Source organism: Gavia stellata, chromosome 3 (genome assembly GCF_030936135.1).
Source record: "Gavia stellata isolate bGavSte3 chromosome 3, bGavSte3.hap2, whole genome shotgun sequence".
Taxonomy (NCBI): domain Eukaryota; kingdom Metazoa; phylum Chordata; class Aves; order Gaviiformes; family Gaviidae; genus Gavia; species Gavia stellata.
This window is the reverse complement of record NC_082596.1, coordinates 103,661,758-103,678,876: the sequence shown is the minus strand read 5'-3', so window position 1 is coordinate 103,678,876 and position 17,119 is coordinate 103,661,758. Positions and strand designations below refer to the sequence as shown.

General features: G+C 40.2%; 1 protein-coding gene across 1 annotated transcript in view; it reads left to right on the top strand.

Moving 5' to 3' along the window:
• Positions 1–17,119, top strand: part of CTDP1 (CTD phosphatase subunit 1) — a 109,835-nt gene that overhangs the window by 34,103 nt on the left and 58,613 nt on the right. The window contains exon 10 of the mRNA XM_059836156.1: positions 2,336–2,501. Coding sequence (XP_059692139.1) covers positions 2,336–2,501 — 166 coding nt within the window. The remainder of the gene's footprint in view (positions 1–2,335; positions 2,502–17,119) is intronic.

Sequence of the window (17,119 nt, the reverse complement as noted above, 5' to 3'; positions counted from 1 at the left end):
TATTGCTTCAGAGTAAAGAAGTTCATAGCTGTGCCTAGTCTTGGATACAGTATCTCCATAATTAAACTGTCAATACAGTTCTTATTTAATAATGATGCAAAATAATTCCTGCCTTTGCCACCGGTTGAGGGTGATGTTCTCTAAAGTGTTCAAATAAAGAGTGTGAATAAGAATACAATGATACAGAAACTGCAAAAGGAGGAGTTCTCCCTGTCATCAGTATGGTAATGTGACCTTAAAATAATATAATATACTAGATTATTTCTAGTGTTAAGAAAATCTGCTTGGCTGCCTGCTACCTGTAACTTGTGTATAATTCTTGGCATGGTCAAGCTTGTCATGTTTTTAATGCAGTTGGGCAAGATGCTTATACCTTTTGTCATTCTCTTGTTTTACTAAGAATGTAAATAGCATCACCGCCTTTCTCTTGGCTAGGGTACCTATTAAAAAGGCGTGGAAATCATATTTTAAAAGATCCTTTTGGAAAATATAGCAGAATGCTGTAATTTTTTCCTCTTTTACCTATGAAAATTATTCTCTGAGAGCAGTTCAATAGCAAAAGAAAACTGTGTGGTCTTGTAAAATAGAAAACATTCAGTAGAGGAAAAAAAAAAACAACTAACTGTTAAGTTGTGATGCAAACCTCTAACAGAAAAACAGTTTCGTTAGTTCATTTCCACAACATCTAAATCGTTGCTTTGGCTTCATAGGAAATTCCAGTGTACAGAAATGACAAACTGCGAAGGGGAACATTTTTGCTGTGTTGCTGCGTAGAGCTGAGCTGATGGGGGGGGTCTTCCGCAGCAGATAGCGCAGTTCTGGGTAGCACCGCAGTGGCTTGGCTCCCTTCCCCCCCCCCCCCCCCCCCCCCAATTCGGAAAATGAACTCACATCTTCTGCACCTATCCATGGGATCTGAGAGGAGAGACGTGTGGTTAGGAAATACGAGCCCTCAAAATGAGCTCGACTGACAGCTTTGTCTGGCTTTCAGATTTCATACATTCTGGGATTGAAGTACTGATGTAGGGGAAAAAAAAACCCCAAACCTTGGTATTTAGATGGCTTTCTTAAGAAGCTGTCAAGTTCATTAAACGGTTTTATAGAGCCTTACCTGTGACATAATTTAATAATGGTTTTTTGGGTGGGGCTGCTGATCGAAAACAGTTTCTTGAAAATCCAGGCTTGATGAGAAGCAGCCATCCTGCGCTGAAACTTTTGTCAGCAGAGACAACACTGTACCCTTTCTTGATGGCCACCACCCTCAGAAACACCTTGATGGTCTCTCACCTGGTAGTTACAACTTGGAACAGCTTGCGATTTCAAATACAGTCCCTTTTATACTTGCCTTGTGGTAATCATTCCCCACACGTGCAATCTTGTGGCTAATGTAAATAACTTGTGATCCATGAGCCTTATGACCTGAGGTCTTTGAGTAGGATTCTGGTTGGTGCTGAGCTGCTGTAATGTGTTCCAGGAGGTTAGTGTGACAGCTCAGTATTCATCGTTAAAGTGTATTGTGTAGCAGTTTTAGCTTCTCCAAGTTACCCAAGAAAGGTAGAAGTCTCCTGCTGTTGTTCTAGATGTAGTCTGTCTTTTTTATTACTACTCTAAAGCAAATCCCATGAAGTTACAGTTATTTTATCCATTTTATGAACATTTTTATGAACATTCCTTTTTGTATCTGCATGTTCTGGTTAAATACAGTAACTAACAAGGTAATAAAATACAAACTAAGATAAAAAGCTTCCATACTTGAATACACTAGCCAAAAAGAAATATGGTCTGTTTTGCATCTCATCCAGGCTTAGCATCTGGGAAATGTCTGAAGATTGAGGCTGCAGAAATGAGCTTTCTACTTGCAAACCTCTTGTCTGTAAGGTTGAGAAATAGAAAGATATACTTTGAGACTCAAGAATACAAGCGTAACATAGATCAGGAAAAATATGTTCGAATGTAAGAATTGTTTCCTGAATGATAAATGTGTCAAGTGACAGACGAACTCCACTTGAGCACAAACCGTGAAGTATTTTAAGGGCAATGCGTCTGCAGCTACTGAAACTCTTGGCTTCAAGAAAGGTTTGATGGTTACTTGTGAGAACAATGGGAAGGCAGGGGAGCGAGTACCTTGTCAAAGGTAGAATAAGAACTTAAGCCATCAGATTGAAAAGAAAAGCAATCATTGGGAGACTTGATCTTTCTTCTGTTGATGAGCACAGAACGCTGTTAAGCAAAAGCATAGATACTCAGTAGTCATAAATTGTTTATAGGCTTTTATTTCTAGACAAGCTGTAAAACAAGTAAATCGTTCTTATGTGGGACCCCTGAAATTTTTCAGAGTTGTTCAACCACATCAGCAGCAGATGTTTGAAGAAGACGACCTACCAGCGAGTGAAAATGAAGAGCAGCCTGGTCCATCTAAGCGGAAACGCCAGCCAAGTATGTCTGAGACAATGCCCCTGTACACGCTATGTAAAGAGGATTTAGAGAGTATGGATAAAGAGGTGAGCTTAACTAATTCTGACAGGTTTCTAATATAATGATCGCAAGTTATGCGTAACAGTTTAACTTCTGTTAAATTATGCATGTATGTGAACTGACCTTGTATGCCACTACCATAACTTGAAATAAAAGCCACAGCAGACTAAGAAGTACAGTTCAGTCGAAAATGCGGTTATGTTCTGCAAAGCAAACTTGAATTAAGGAGCGGGAGTACTCTTCTGTGTAAGTACGCCTTTAAAGCAGAACTTCATTTAAGTATAGCTTTGTCACGTGAAATACGTTATCACGTTTGCTGTGTGTTTAGCTTTGCCAGGTGTCACTTTAAACTTTTTTTTTGTTTTTAAAGTAAATCTTCAAATGATCTGGACAAAATATCAGTGGCAGGATGGGAGAGAAGAGGGCTGTGGACGTAAAAAGGACAGGCTGTAGAGAAGATCAGAGAGCCAAAGGGGAGCATGGGGTCTCCTTATCCATAGGCACGTAGCTGCAGTGCTGGTAAATCATAGCTGTCATGGTTCTGCAGGTGAAGGGGAGCTTTCTCTTACAGAGTGAACTGTACTTTTTTCATACAAAATCACGTTCTTTGAAATTCATTGGGAACCTCTAGCAGCAGCTTATTTTTCACTTATCCTTGTGTGTGCCTTTTTCAAATGAGCCACCATCTTACATTAATATTAAATGATACACAGAGGGGAAAAAATACCTAGCATTGCACACCATGTTTTCATGAATTTGTTACACTGTGTGTGACTTTACTATAAAACTGAGCGACTCTGGAGCTTGAATTCATCTTTGAACTTAGATCGTTCACTGGGTTGGGGACAGGAGCGTATAATTTGCCAGCTTCTGGCAGCAAGTTGATTACAAGGTTCTAGCCATACCAGGCGTCAAGAGTTATCTTCAGAAAATATAATAAACGTGTGAGAAGGAAACTGCGTATTTCACCAAGGAAAGAAAGAGGTTTATGTATACAGCCTGGCTTAATTTTGAGACGTGCTCTTGCTAGAGATGTTCTGGAGGAACTTCGAGCTGGTATTCTAGGGACAGGTCCAATAACTTTCAACCCCTGTGATGGTCTACTCTGAATTTCAGATGAGTGCAAGCTTTTAACTTTACCTGGTAACTCTCAGACTTGACGACTTTTGATTTCTTTGGCTTTGTGTTCCAAAGTATTTAGCCCATTTGATCTCAGACTTTCACAAGAAATAGTATTTCTTCTTGTCATGATGCTGAGCCCTAAATCCATCTGTCTCTTCCTTCTGTGTTGTCAGTGGTACTTAAAGCAAATCGTTATTATGCGTTGTTTTTATGTTTCTGTGTACTAACATTTTTCTAATGGTGTGGCTTTTGGAAAACATTAATGAATTGCTGTTGCAATGTGTGCACTGAGCCAGAAGAAAGTGTGCATGTTGTCCAGAATTACTGCAGGAAGTATTTATTGTTCTGTTTTTAAAGATATTATTCGGGAACTTCGTAAAAAATCTGGATCTTCTGGCACTGTTCGTTTTGTAATTGATTGCTCTCTACGCTGCTACAGTTAGACCAAAGAAATGAAAGTTTTTCTACCTATCCTACAAATATAAACATGTTAAATTGTGATGATTTGGTTTTAAATTATGCTTTTACTTATATAGCTTTATATACCTATATCTCTAAAGCTTATATGCTTTTGCTTATATAGCTGCATATTATGTTTGAAAACTAGACTACATGAACTTCAGAACAAATGAAGCCCAAATTCCAATGGGTTTTTTTTCATAGTTGACTTAGCTTTTGTTCCAGGAGTATGATTTGAGGTTATAGTTGCTGCCAAAAGGTTTCCCTTCCACCAGTCTCTGTTCCCACCCCTGTCTGTATTAAATTTACATTTCTCTGATCCTCGAGCAGCTGAACCAGTAGAAACTCTTCACTTTTTTTATGTGGCAGTATGTTTTGGGTTTGTGTGGTGGGGAACAGGGGTGGGGGTTTCTGGTGTTTTAGCTCCCCAACACAGTTTGATCAAGGATCAAACATTAGCAATGACATGGAGAAGGGGACACAGAGGACGTGTATTGGGGAGGTTGAACTGGGCATGGCAGTGCCAGCAGGTCGTCATCTCCTGGGAGCCAGCTATAGAGACAGCCAAGGGAGACTAACCTTCGTGGACTAGCCTCGGGACCGCTAGCATCACCTTGGTAAAGATAATGTATTCATGTGCAAGAAATCTAAGTAACAAAACAGGATTTTATGGGGTTGTGTGGGAGTACAGTTATGAAACGGGGAGGACGTGTGGTAACGTAGTCCATAAAATATAAAAGTTTAGTGGAGCATACACAGGAGATTCTGCTGTCAGGAACATTATCAAATAAAGTGAAAATAAGGTTGACAAGCATTGCTGGTTAGTGCTCGGTTCACTCTGGTGACACTGTGACTAGTTTAACTCCACAGAAAAGTGTTTGCCCCCACCTCATTCTTTATCAAAACATGTTAAAGGGTAAGAACCTTTCTGCAGTCCTGTCACCAAGAGGTGTGAGACTTCTGCTTTCTGCCACAAAAATGCTTTTGCTTCATTTGTCTCCATCCATTCTAGTGGCTATGCCAGCCACAAGATGGGAAGCAAGATTGCCGACTACCTTGGAGCGAGAGAGTCTGTTTTGGTCACGACGGTGATGTCTTGCTCCACAACTACAAGTGCTAGTGCTGAGACTGTTGGGGTTAGGAGTACGTGGTCCAAGAAGAGTGAAAGCAAGTTACAGCGTGACTTCGCTGCAGCGTAAGTCTCAACTGCTGTGTTCCTGCCCCTGAGCCACCATTGATAATCATGGAACCGTATGGCAAGCCCGTTCAGGGAGCTGGTTTGGTCAGAAAAGATCACTTGCCAGGTTAATCTTCATCATTACCAGCTTCCTGAAATAACTGCCACTGCATGAGTGCTAGTGCCAGGAGCCGGCAGGAGATGGGAAGAGCTGGGAATGAGCAGTGAAGGCAGAACTGCAGCCCTCTAGCTTTAAAACTGCATCCCCAGTATTTCTGCTGAATTCCCTGGCAAATTCAGATAAGGAATTTTACTAGATCAAAAAGAGTCTTTTAGCTTTAGGCACTGGGATTTTTTTTTAAATGAAATGAAATAGGAAATGCAGGCATTTATATATACTGTTTCTGTGGACATAACGAGCAATAAATAACTCCTTTGCGCTTAACATTGAAAGGAAATCTTGCTTTTTTTTTTTCCCCAAAAATCTCTGAAATGCCACACAGCCCCAAGCAATACAAAATTTGCATGTAGCTTATACATGGGAGAGTTTTGTTAGAAGAATCAAGATGGAAGCCAATAAAGAGAATTTAATTACAATTTATTCCCAAATTAAATCCCTTTCCATCCTTAACCTATTTAAACATTTGTTTGTTGCTTTTCCTAGTAAAAAAGCAGTATCTGTTCTAATATTCCAATGGGAAGAACTGCCATGGATAGGCATCTCTACTAAAATTTGATCTTACATGGATTTTTATCTTCTTTTTATTATTTTAGATGTAGTTGTGCTATGGATACCAAATAAGTGAAAGGAAACGAGTAGCATCCCAGCTGTTGGGCTGCAGTGTGAGGTCACTTAGCCTTTTGTATCTTATTCAGTGCCAAAGATCTGGGAGACCAGATCCAACGGTAGCTTCTTTTTTTCCCTCTGATGTGAGGGACTGTTGGAACTTAAGGAACGTGCAAGAACAAGAGTATTCAATGTGGTAGAATTGCCGTTCAAAGGGCAATTGCCAAATCCAAGTAAGTGCATAAGGCATGGATCCCCACTTGGGAAATACACAGCCTGCTAATACTGCTGCCTCACAGCTGAGAGAATATTTTCCCCCTTTCTTTTCCTTGCTAGCTAGACACAGATGCTTTGCAACTGGTTGCTGTTCTTTGTCTCTGCTATGGAATGGTAAAGGGAAGCAGAATTAAATGCTGCCAGTTAAATTAGCTAGTTTATAGTCATTTTTAAAGGCCTGGATAAATTTTTATTTCTAAATAACTGGTTATCTGATATACAACCTGCAAAAGGTTACTCCATAAAAATGCTGTTTGTATTGGATTGTATCTAGTATGCTGTGACCTTCATGGTATGTTGCTGGTTTCACCCAAGGGCAAGGATTGAAAACCATCTTTACAGGGGAGATTTCCAAACCATTAAATGCAGTCAATAATAACTAACTAGAAATCTCTCCTGTCCATAATACCCGTTCCAGGATGACTTTTGTTTTCTCAGAACCAATAATCTCTCTCACAGAGAAGGGATCTACTTTTTCTTTCATTGACTGTGTTGGAGAGTGACTGTCGCAGATGCCTGTCCTGGGGGAAGAGCGTGCCGGGTTGTCTGCATGTCTCCCCGTCCCCCACTACAGCACTTGTACCACTTGCCCACCTGCTTAACGTAGGGGTACCGGACCGTTCGTTGTGTGGTTTTGGTGTGATTGTGTGGACTCGCCATCCTTCCCCCGGGCGAGGTGGAAGTTGCTGACCTACCAGTCACTACAGTGTTGTGCTGTAGTTTACTGACAAAAACCAGAAAGTGCAATCCAGACTTCAAGTGACTCTATTCGTTTCCAGAAATAAGATTTATTAGCTAAAGCAAGTTGCGCAAAGGAAGGTAATGGCATACAAATCATGTGAAGACATATGCTGTCTTTCCATTCATAATTGATTATCTCGGTACAGGGTGACGTGCAGTTCTCCTTCCCAGAGGTTACTCATGGATCATCTTGTGAGGATATTTCTTCAGAATTCATTGAGAACCCCTCCTGTGAACTTCTAGCGTATTGATTCTTTTCTGCACTGATACAATTACTTACACGTTTAAAAAAGGCCAGCAAAAATTGCCTGTCATCAATATTCAATAAATCCTGTTAGCCTTGCTGATTTAGAAATTGTTAAGCTATTGTTAATTCCTTTTTATTAAGGATGGTTTTCTTCTGAATTTATATTCCTAAATATTTGGAGAAAACCTTTTGCAACTGGGCTAGTGTCATGTCCAGTTACCTAGTCAAGTTGATCTAATCTTAACACTGTGGAGTCCTATGTGCTATAAATAAGCTGTGTTTGTTTTTACATACTAATTGCTTCCTGATGGACTTTGACTTTGCTTTTCTGTAAAATTTATTCTTTCTTCATGGATATCTGTTGCAGACCCAAAAGGTGATTTTTAGCCCTGTGCATTGTGCTAACTTATTTTAAAAATGTTTAATTGAATCAGCTTTATATAATCTTAAATATTTTCCCATTCGTTATCAGTGTCCCTTTCATAATTAGGTTGATGTTCTTGTGTATGATAAATCACTTGTCCATGAGATAAGTAAGCAAGGTCAAGACTTTTCATTCCTCTCTTCCTTTTGGCTACAAATTATTCTCTTGTCTCTCCCTTTAAGAGCTCTGGCTGGCAGTACAGTCCCTTTATTTTATTTTTTAGGTGCTTTCTAACTCACCAGTCCGTGTAAATTGTAGAAACGCATAGAAAGATTCCAAGATGCTCCCTTCTAAAATACCAGTGCCAAAGGAAAAAGAAATTACCCTCTTGTCTCTTCCCCCCCCACCCCCATGAATTATAAGCCTGTGCTGAGCTCAAGATCCTGTTCGCTCTTGCTCGTATATAGGCTGCTGCCACATCCAGCAAATGCCAGGGGAGGTTTAGGCTGGATATTAGGAAAAATTTCTTTCCTGAGAGAGCGGTGAAGCACTGGAAGAGGCTGCCCAGGGAGGTGGTGGAGTGACCATCCCTGGAGGTGTTCAAGGAACGTGTGGACGTGGCGCTGCGGGACATGGTTTAGTGGGCATGGTGGGGTTGGGTTGGTGGTTGGACTTGATGCTCTTACAGGTCTTTTCCAACCTTAGTGATTCTGTGTGATCCATGGTAGACTGGAAGTAACAGTAGAAGACAGACAGCCATAGGTACTTGTATCTGTCACTGTCAACACTTGCAGGACCAGTCTTGGGCAGATAGCCAGTACGGGCTTCACTGATGGGAAGTTCAAAAAGGAACTTCCAGTAAGGCAGTAAGATTTCAATAAGTTCAGTAAGGGAGAAAGGTTTCTAATTACGTTTCGCAGTGCCTTCTCATCCAAGGTGGCCTGGGATTGCTCATGTCCTGGAACAGCTGTGCACACATCGTCTGCTGGTTGTATGATCCTTATGCTTTTGTGTGTATTACCGTGTTTTCGTCAGGGTGTTTGAGAGCAGCGTCTGTACCTTGTCAAGTGTCATCATCTCTGCCATCTAAGGTAAAATACGTTGCTGGTTTAAATTCCTCTCAGTTTGGGACTTGGGAGAGGGGAAGAGAGGGAATGAATCCGATACCAGTCAGACCTCCAACTTTCCCATCTCCCACTTCAGTTAGTGGAGCTGCAATGATTCCTACCATCTGGCTGGATATGTACTTAGCAAAGTGACCGCATTGTAAAGGGATGTGCTGGGCATCGCTGCATTTAAGTATACAGAGTTTTCTTGAGTGGGAATTGCCTCGTGAGCTACTTCTGCATCAAAATGGTTCCATTGATTTGGTACATACTCTGCGCATTGTTTTCCTTTTAACTAAGTTGGAATTTATGTGCCGTATATAAAGACTGAAATTACAACGTTCTGCTCTTACGGAAGGCCATTTTGTCACGCTGCGTTTTGCTTTCATCTAAGCAGTTTTATCCCTTAATTTCTGTTTTGTATTTTTAAGTTAGTGGCTATACCATGCGGTGAATTAAGAGGCAGTGTTTGTCTCCTTCAGGTTAGCGAAAGCTATTACCTCAGTAAGTGGTTAGCCTCTTGGTTAGTTTAAAAGTACTAATTTAATGTGGAGGATGTGGTCTCTAGTGCAAAATAATAGCTGCCTGGGGCTCACTTGGACACTGCATTGCACATTAACAGTTCTTTGAATTTCCACAACTACATTTCTTGTACAAAATTCCTTGTGTGACACCTTAACATGTCATAAATTGTACAGATGCCAAATTTAGTCAGCAGTCTATTCTTATAAATTGTAGCCTTTTTTGAAGGTGGAAGAACGAGCCTGTGCGTACGCTTGCGGTTGCCAGTGACTGTCACCCAGGCACCCTGGCCCGTGGAAGTTGAGGTCTGCTTTACGGTTGTTAGACCCCTTCCATTCGAACTGAACTTTTAAGAAAATTTGAGGTAACTATTGGTGAAAGTATACCAATTGTATGGAGTTGGTGAGTTACTATATGGTAATTATATGGAGAAGTATCAAAGGTAAATGCGCTACTCTTTGTCAAAAACTTACGAGACAGTAAGAGCCTGTGAAAACAATTTGCCAGAACATCTTGTGGTGTAAGCAGACCCGAGGACGCTCAGAGTGGCTGGCCTGGGTGGGTGGTGGGCTGCCTCTTTCCTCACCTATGGCCCTCCTGTCACCTTCCGTTACGCACCAGCTCCCGCATCCCCTCCGGCCCCCGTGCTCCGCACAGGAGAGCAGGCAGCATGGAAGCTGGAGAAACCGATTCTCCAGCCCCGTCAGCTTCTCGTTTTCAATGCAGAGTGCTCATTACTGAATGGCTTAACCCAGCAAGACTAAACGTGTCACTCACTTTCGTTCGCTCTGAGTTTTCTGGAGAGAAACGGTGAGGCTGTGGTGCACGGAGTCAGGGTGCTGGTTTGTCTTCGTGGAGCACTTGCTGTGGTGTGGCGGCTGGCTGATGCGCCAAGAAATGTTACTTTGTTTTGCAATGAACATAGCCTTAAGGCTGTTGTGAATCACAGAATCACTAAGGTTGGAAAAGACCTGTAAGATCATCAAGTCCAACCACCAACCCAACCCCACCATGCCCACTAAACCATGTCCCACAGTGCCATGTCCACACGTTCCTTGAACACCTCCAAGGATGGTGACTCCACCACCTCCCTGGGCAGCCTCTTCCAGTGCTTCACTGCTCTCTCAGGAAAGAAATTTTTCCTAATATCCAGCCTAAATCAAGGAAAGTATTCTTACTGCTTTACCCTGTTTAAGATTTTTGACATTCACCTGTCTCTAATGTGGTTAAATAACACAGAAGTAATTGAACATTAAAATACTATAATGTTAAAGCAATATTTCACCCAATCTCATCTGATCAGTAGAGAAAACTGAGTAAAGTTGTCCAGTACTATTTTTAATACTTTGGCAATGAGAATCAACAGTGTGGAATTAAGAGATCGGTACAGTGGGATGGAGAGAGGACAGACAGGCGCTTAAAGGAAAGCTGGATATCGGTCATTTGTTTCTGCTTTTATGTTTTGCTTTGAAGAATTCATTTTCCACTGAAAAATAGAAACCATTCTAAAAAGTAGCAATGCATTTCTATTTATTTTTAGTTACAGAAGATATAAACATACTAAGAAAAAAACAGAAATCAGTATTGGTCGTGTTTAAGTTGTAGGTAAATCACCCTGACCAAAAACATTGATACTCTGACTGTTATTCAGCTAATTGAAAGAACTCTAAAAGAAATGCAGTGTAGGTAAGGCTAGTGAAATTGGAATAGATTATCAACATGTGAAACACATTTTCCTTTTTTTTAGTCTGATATTTATCTGCAGACCATTAGTTTATGCTCTAATTGCATAGAGCTGGTTATTGGCTAGTTTTTGTTTATTAAGAGGGCATCATGGTCCAGGCTTGCCCTAGCAGCTTTATTTAAGTGTCGGTAAAGAGGTTTTTTTATGTAATATCACATTTTACAAGGAGACAAGTGATTACCAAAATAGGAAAAATATTTTTATCCAATTTAATATTACCACAAGTAGGCAATCAATTTTGGACAGCTTCTGTTTTTCTACACAGGTTGCTTAGAAAACATTATGTAAGAACAATTTCTGTTGTACTTGGACATCTTATTTTCATTTTATTTCATTTATTTAATTTCATTTCAGAGTTATTCTTGTGAATTTATATGCCATGAGGGAATATGGGAAACATATTGGGACCTTTTGGCATTCAGATGGCACACTGTATAAATATCTGCATTTTGTAGATAAAAATGGAAACTACCTATATATGTAAGGAGCAGTTTGATGGCGCTCATGACAAGTTGTTAATTAAAAGGTGATATTATTATATAGAATCTTGTGCAAAATGAACATGATCAGTCACATTCTTGGCTGGTCAGGCTATTGTTAGGAAAAAATAAAAGAAAATGTATGACTGAGATTGATTCGCTTATATTATGCTCAGACATTTTAGCGGGTAATTGAATCACGACATAAGTGCAAAGGGTTGTGCTACAATAAATATTACTAATGGGCTGCACCAAAGGGACGTCAGCTGAAGAAGCAGTCCTACTTACTTCAGAGCTGACCTCTTTTTGAGGAATCTGATAAAATATATAGTAATAAGATGGACTGCCTGAGTTTTGTCTGGATTTCCCTGTTTATTTTATTGACAGTCAAAGATTGATATGATTTACTTGTAAGATGGCAGAAGCATCTTTGTTGACATGTTCTTCATACTTTTCTGATGCAATCAACAGTTGATTCACATCCTCTGCCGTTCTTCCAAAGGTGTTCTCAAAAATGTTCCATTGTAAGTAATCTTGGGTTTTTAGAGGGTTTTCTCATAAGTTATTGAGAAAAGTAGCTTCTTTTTACATGTTGCTGCTATTCTGCTAAGCGCGGAGTAAAAATTGTTATGCAAATAAGATTAAATCTAAACTCCGCGTGTTTGTTTCTGCAGATATGAACAACTTCTTTAGCTTTTAAAGCATGTCTGGTTATATAGCAAATGCGCTATTCTAATGTTATCCCATATGAAATGAAAAGTAGGTCTATAAAGCTTCCACCTCTAGAATGTATGTACAAGGTGTTAAAAAAAAAAGTGAGGGTTGGTTATTCTGTGGTTATTCTGTGGTTATTCTGTAGGGAATATATGTAGTTATTCTGTAGGGAATATATGTAGTTATTCTGTAGGGAATATAGAATAGAATATAGAATATAGCAGCGCTTGCTCCCTGAAAATGGGGCAAAACTTCTTTAAATAGAGTTCAAGAACCTCATTTTAATGTATGTGTCTACCTCCATATTCTAAATCAAATGCAGCTAGGCTGTCAACACTAATTGGCCACAGTTAAGAATGAGTCCTCTGAGCCATGTTAAACAATTTGCAAGCTGATCCCAAACATAATTCTGAGCAGCTGCATATAGGGCCTGATTGGGCCTCATCATGAGTCTAACATGTTTTTACATTTAAATTTGAGCTGTTTTTCTCAGTGAGTGCTATTTAAAGTGTCTGCTCAAGTCCTGGTCTAAGTCTGAACTGTTTCTTCGTAACTATGGTTTTTTTGTTTTATCAAGATGCCCTGATACTTGTATTTCAGCATAAGAATAAATATAGCTATGCAATATAGCATAATATACATTAAGTGCCATGGAGAATCTTTAGAAATACTTGCATAATGTTAGCCTGCTATAATTATTTGCAGATTTAATTTGTGTTTGGAATTCTGGGGTTATAAAAATGCAAGTCCATTTTGGTGACATAAAGGCCAGGTTATTTATAAATGCAGCATTGAATGACAGTTTGTACCGTTACCCTTTAATCAGCTGTTCTTGATCAGTTATCATAAGGTGACTTATTTTTAAATCTAAATGATGCATAATGGCAATTGCTCACTCTAAGACATCTTTGAGATAAAATACCTTTGCTTTGCTTTGGTAGTCCTTGTTCTTGTCGGGTGCCAGCTTCAGAGAGCACTGAATACGCCGCTCAGCTCTGCCTCTGTGTGATAGTCCTGCAGCTGCAAGTGTTCTAGCTCCCGCGTCAGCGTCACCAAGAATACTTTTGTTCCATGTACAGCTCTAACAGAGATTATGAAAAGCTGCAGAAGTAGAGCCTCCTACTGATGTAAAAAATTCCCTGCTGCAGTGCAGTCACAAAATGAATAATCACCTGAATGGCCATGCTGCTCTAACTTTTTCATGTCTCCAGTGGTGGTATTAATTTTAGCTTTTGAGAGAATGTCATTGTTACTCTGTATTGTTATGGTTTGTGTATATGAGCTTGCACTTTCTCTTTGCCAGGGGTCACAGTCAGCTGTAGGCAATACTCTCTGTTGCTCCTCGTAGCAAAAACGATGATACCGCTTTCTCTGAGATGAACACAGACAGCTGCCCATCTTAGATATTTTAGTGCTCCGACATCAAACTTGCTTCATCACAGAGGTATTGAGGATATAGTTGGCATACCAGGACACAGAGATCATATCAGAACCTGCGTAGTATTCATCACCTTAATATTGAGCTGCTTGTAGAAACTGATGGCTCTTCAGCTGCTGGGCCTATCTTTCACTGTGTTTTGGATTCTTCTTTTTCTTAACTTATTCTGTCCCTAATTCTGGCTATTGAGTGGGCCAGCTAGGCAGGACACTTGCACATGCACAGTGCTTATATTTCTTCACTACTTCACTTAAAAGCTGCATGTTTGATGGTACAGAATCTGTTTGCAGTGCCATTGCCCAGTTCAGCAGAACCAATTTCAAAACTGACCTGTCTTCACTGTCATCTTTAAGTTTCTAGTAAAGCCAATGCAGAAATAGCTTTCCCCAGTGCTCATTATTTGAGGTGGCTTTGGTAGCTTGAGCACATTGATAAATGTCTTTTGGCTCTTGTGATAAAGGGACCAAGCTAGTCGGGCTTACTGAAGAGGGAAGTTCACTGACCACCAAGCAATGCTTTATGAAGCCAGCTGATGTCTGGCAATGCTAACGCTCAACTTAAGTTCAAATTAGTAAGTCGTGGCAGATCCAAGCTGGCTCTGCCTATAGCTAGCCTGGAGGAGGGTGGGTTTACTAGCTTGTTCACAGTATGTGTGAATAAATCTATACTGAACACAGCATCTCTGAGTTTATATAGCAGTGGTTTTGAGCTGGTAAGCCCTACTGTATCCCAGCTGCTCTACCCAGTAGTAGTTTAAGTTCCTTTGCAGCTGTGATACCTGCAGAAAACCTGCACTTGCAGATAAATGAAAGCAGATTTTTGCCTTCTGAACAGCTTTATGTGGTGCTGAACAAGAAGTTCAGGAGTTCAACCTTTGAAATGGAAAAAACCTCATTTTTCTCTGAAATATGTATGTAGCAATGAATATTCAGTCTCTCTAAGTGAAAGATACGCTTTCAGTTAACCTTGGGATGAGAAAACCTATCACTGTGCTAACAGAGTTAAAACATCTGGTAACAAGGATTCATTGTGAGAAAGCTTTGAAACAGTTGAGATGCAAAAAATACGGGGTTTGTCTACATATTGTGTATACCTGAAACTCTTTATGCTTGTACATATCTTTTCAGGATGGGGATTGTTTGGGTTCTCCTATCTGTTGGAGTAAAGTCCATAGTTGTGACTGTTACTCTACAAAGACGATGTTTTCTGATCATGACACTGTTCAGTAACAGACTGCATTGCAGAAGTTTGGTGTTTGTTTCTGAGCTGAAGCACATTAGACCCTTAAATGTAACCTAAATAATCTGTAATTCAGGTTGAAGTGATTGGAAATTAGTTCAAATCAAGCTCCCTCCCATTCCTGGATTTCTTATTTTAATGGAATAACCAAGTGGGTTAAGCCCTAAATGGTTCTCAGAAGTTTTCAAGGATAATGTGCTCAGTGTGCTTGCAGGTTGGCTACAGCATTAACTAATGCCTTTGGGGATGACTTAAAGAGAATGTGTAGATAAGTATCCTGGTACTTTTTTTCAGAAAAGCTGAGATTTTCTGTTTAGAAGTGCAGGCTGCAAAAAAACCTGTGTCACTTTTCATATGAAAAAAAGAAAAAGGATTATTTTAAACATCTTCCACCAATTCAGCAGATGTTGCCAGATAAAATAGTGAGTATATAGAGAGAACTGTCCCGTTCTCTTTTTAAAACCAACTGGACAGACAACAAACTGGACTGATGGAGGAAACCCGCCCACACTTGTTCAAAGCTGCCTCTGTGTGTCAAGCAATGCAATATCAACTGGCCCGGAGTGGGAGTGGGTTTTAGCAGTAGATTACATTTCATCCTCGTCTTTGTTATCTGCCAATCCCACTGCTTTTTAGGTTTGGGCAATCAATATGCTATTGGGGGGAGGTTGGGCAATCAATATGCTGCTTCTACAAAATGCTCGTGAAAGTAAACACCGTAATAGATATGTTCAATGTCTATGGATTTTTTTCATTTTTGTATTCTGTTCTTAAGTGGAACTTCACAAGAGCAGATGCTGTCAAGAGGGCACTTGAACATGTTTTGGTGATCAATTGTTGTAACATGAAGCTTATGCCCAAAGAAAGCTTGCTCGGAGGGAATGACTGGAAGCAATACAAGTAGACTAAATATTTTTTTTTATGCTAAGTTATTTGTACCCAAATATCTTTTTTTTTTTAAATAAAATAAATAATATAAAACCAGATTAGGAGCTCAGAAACTGCACAATCCCTTGATACTAACATACTGATACCATGCTGCCCTCGGCACTTCATTAGCATCTTACTACAGATGTCTCCCTTTGGCAGTGAAATGTGTCAGAAAAGATCACTCTGAGCCTAGGCACTGTGCCCTCTCAAATTGCCATGTGTCATTTTTAATAGTATGTTAAGATTTGTCACTTACTGTGTCAGTGGTATTTTGTGATACGATTTAAACACCTCTTGCACGCATACTTTCATGAGCAAATCAGGTTAATTTATGTTACTAAAAAATATCTTGATCACTAGACTGTTTGTGCATGTCTCTTCTTATTCCTAGAGAATTAGCAAAAGTTATGACTACTTCTGGCAAAACGGTGCCTCAGTTAATAGCCAGACTGACAGTTCCTAGGAGAGACCAGCAAAATTGTAAAGCAAAGCTGCTTTTTGCTGCGTATCAGCAAAATACACTTTCTTTAAAGTAGAAAGGATGGCTTGGAGAAGAAAAGTATCATGACACTGTCCTGTTTTAAAACAAGGGTGAGCAGTACTACCATAAACTGTTACGACTTACGGTCTGGAGCACAAGTCTTGTGAAGAGCGGCTGAGGGAGCTGGGGTTGTTCAGTCTGGAGAAGAGGAGGCTGAGGGGAGACCTCATCGCTCTCTACAACTGCCTGAAAGGGGGTTGTGGTGAGGTGGGTGTTGGTCTCTTCTCCCAAGTGACAAGCGACAGGACAAGAGGAAATGGCCTCAAGTTGCGCCAGGGGAGGTTCAGGCTGGATATTAGGAAAAATGTCTTTGCTGAGAGAGTGGTGAAGCATTGGAAGAGGCTGCCCAGGGAGGTGGTGGAGTCCCCATCCCTGGAGGTGTTCAAGGAACATATGGACATGGCACTGCGGGACATGGTTTAGTGGGTATGGTGGGGTTGGGTTGATGGTTGGACTGGATGATCTTGCAGGTCTTTTCCAACCTTAATGATTCTGTGATTCTGTGACTTTTAAACATATTGCTGTAAAGGTTTACAAGGTGGGAGCTATACCAATACATGTTCACAGCAGGCTGAAATCCCTGAAGTGTTCACCTGTGTTACATTTTTTTTGTTTACCAGGTGTGGATACTTCTAGTCTTTACCAGGCCTTTTTGCTGGCTAGGAAAAGATTACACTGATGTTAGTCTTTGTTCATTTTGCACACCTGGAAGTTAGCTTCTATTGATTAAAGGTCACTGAAAGTCTATGTGTCTAAGA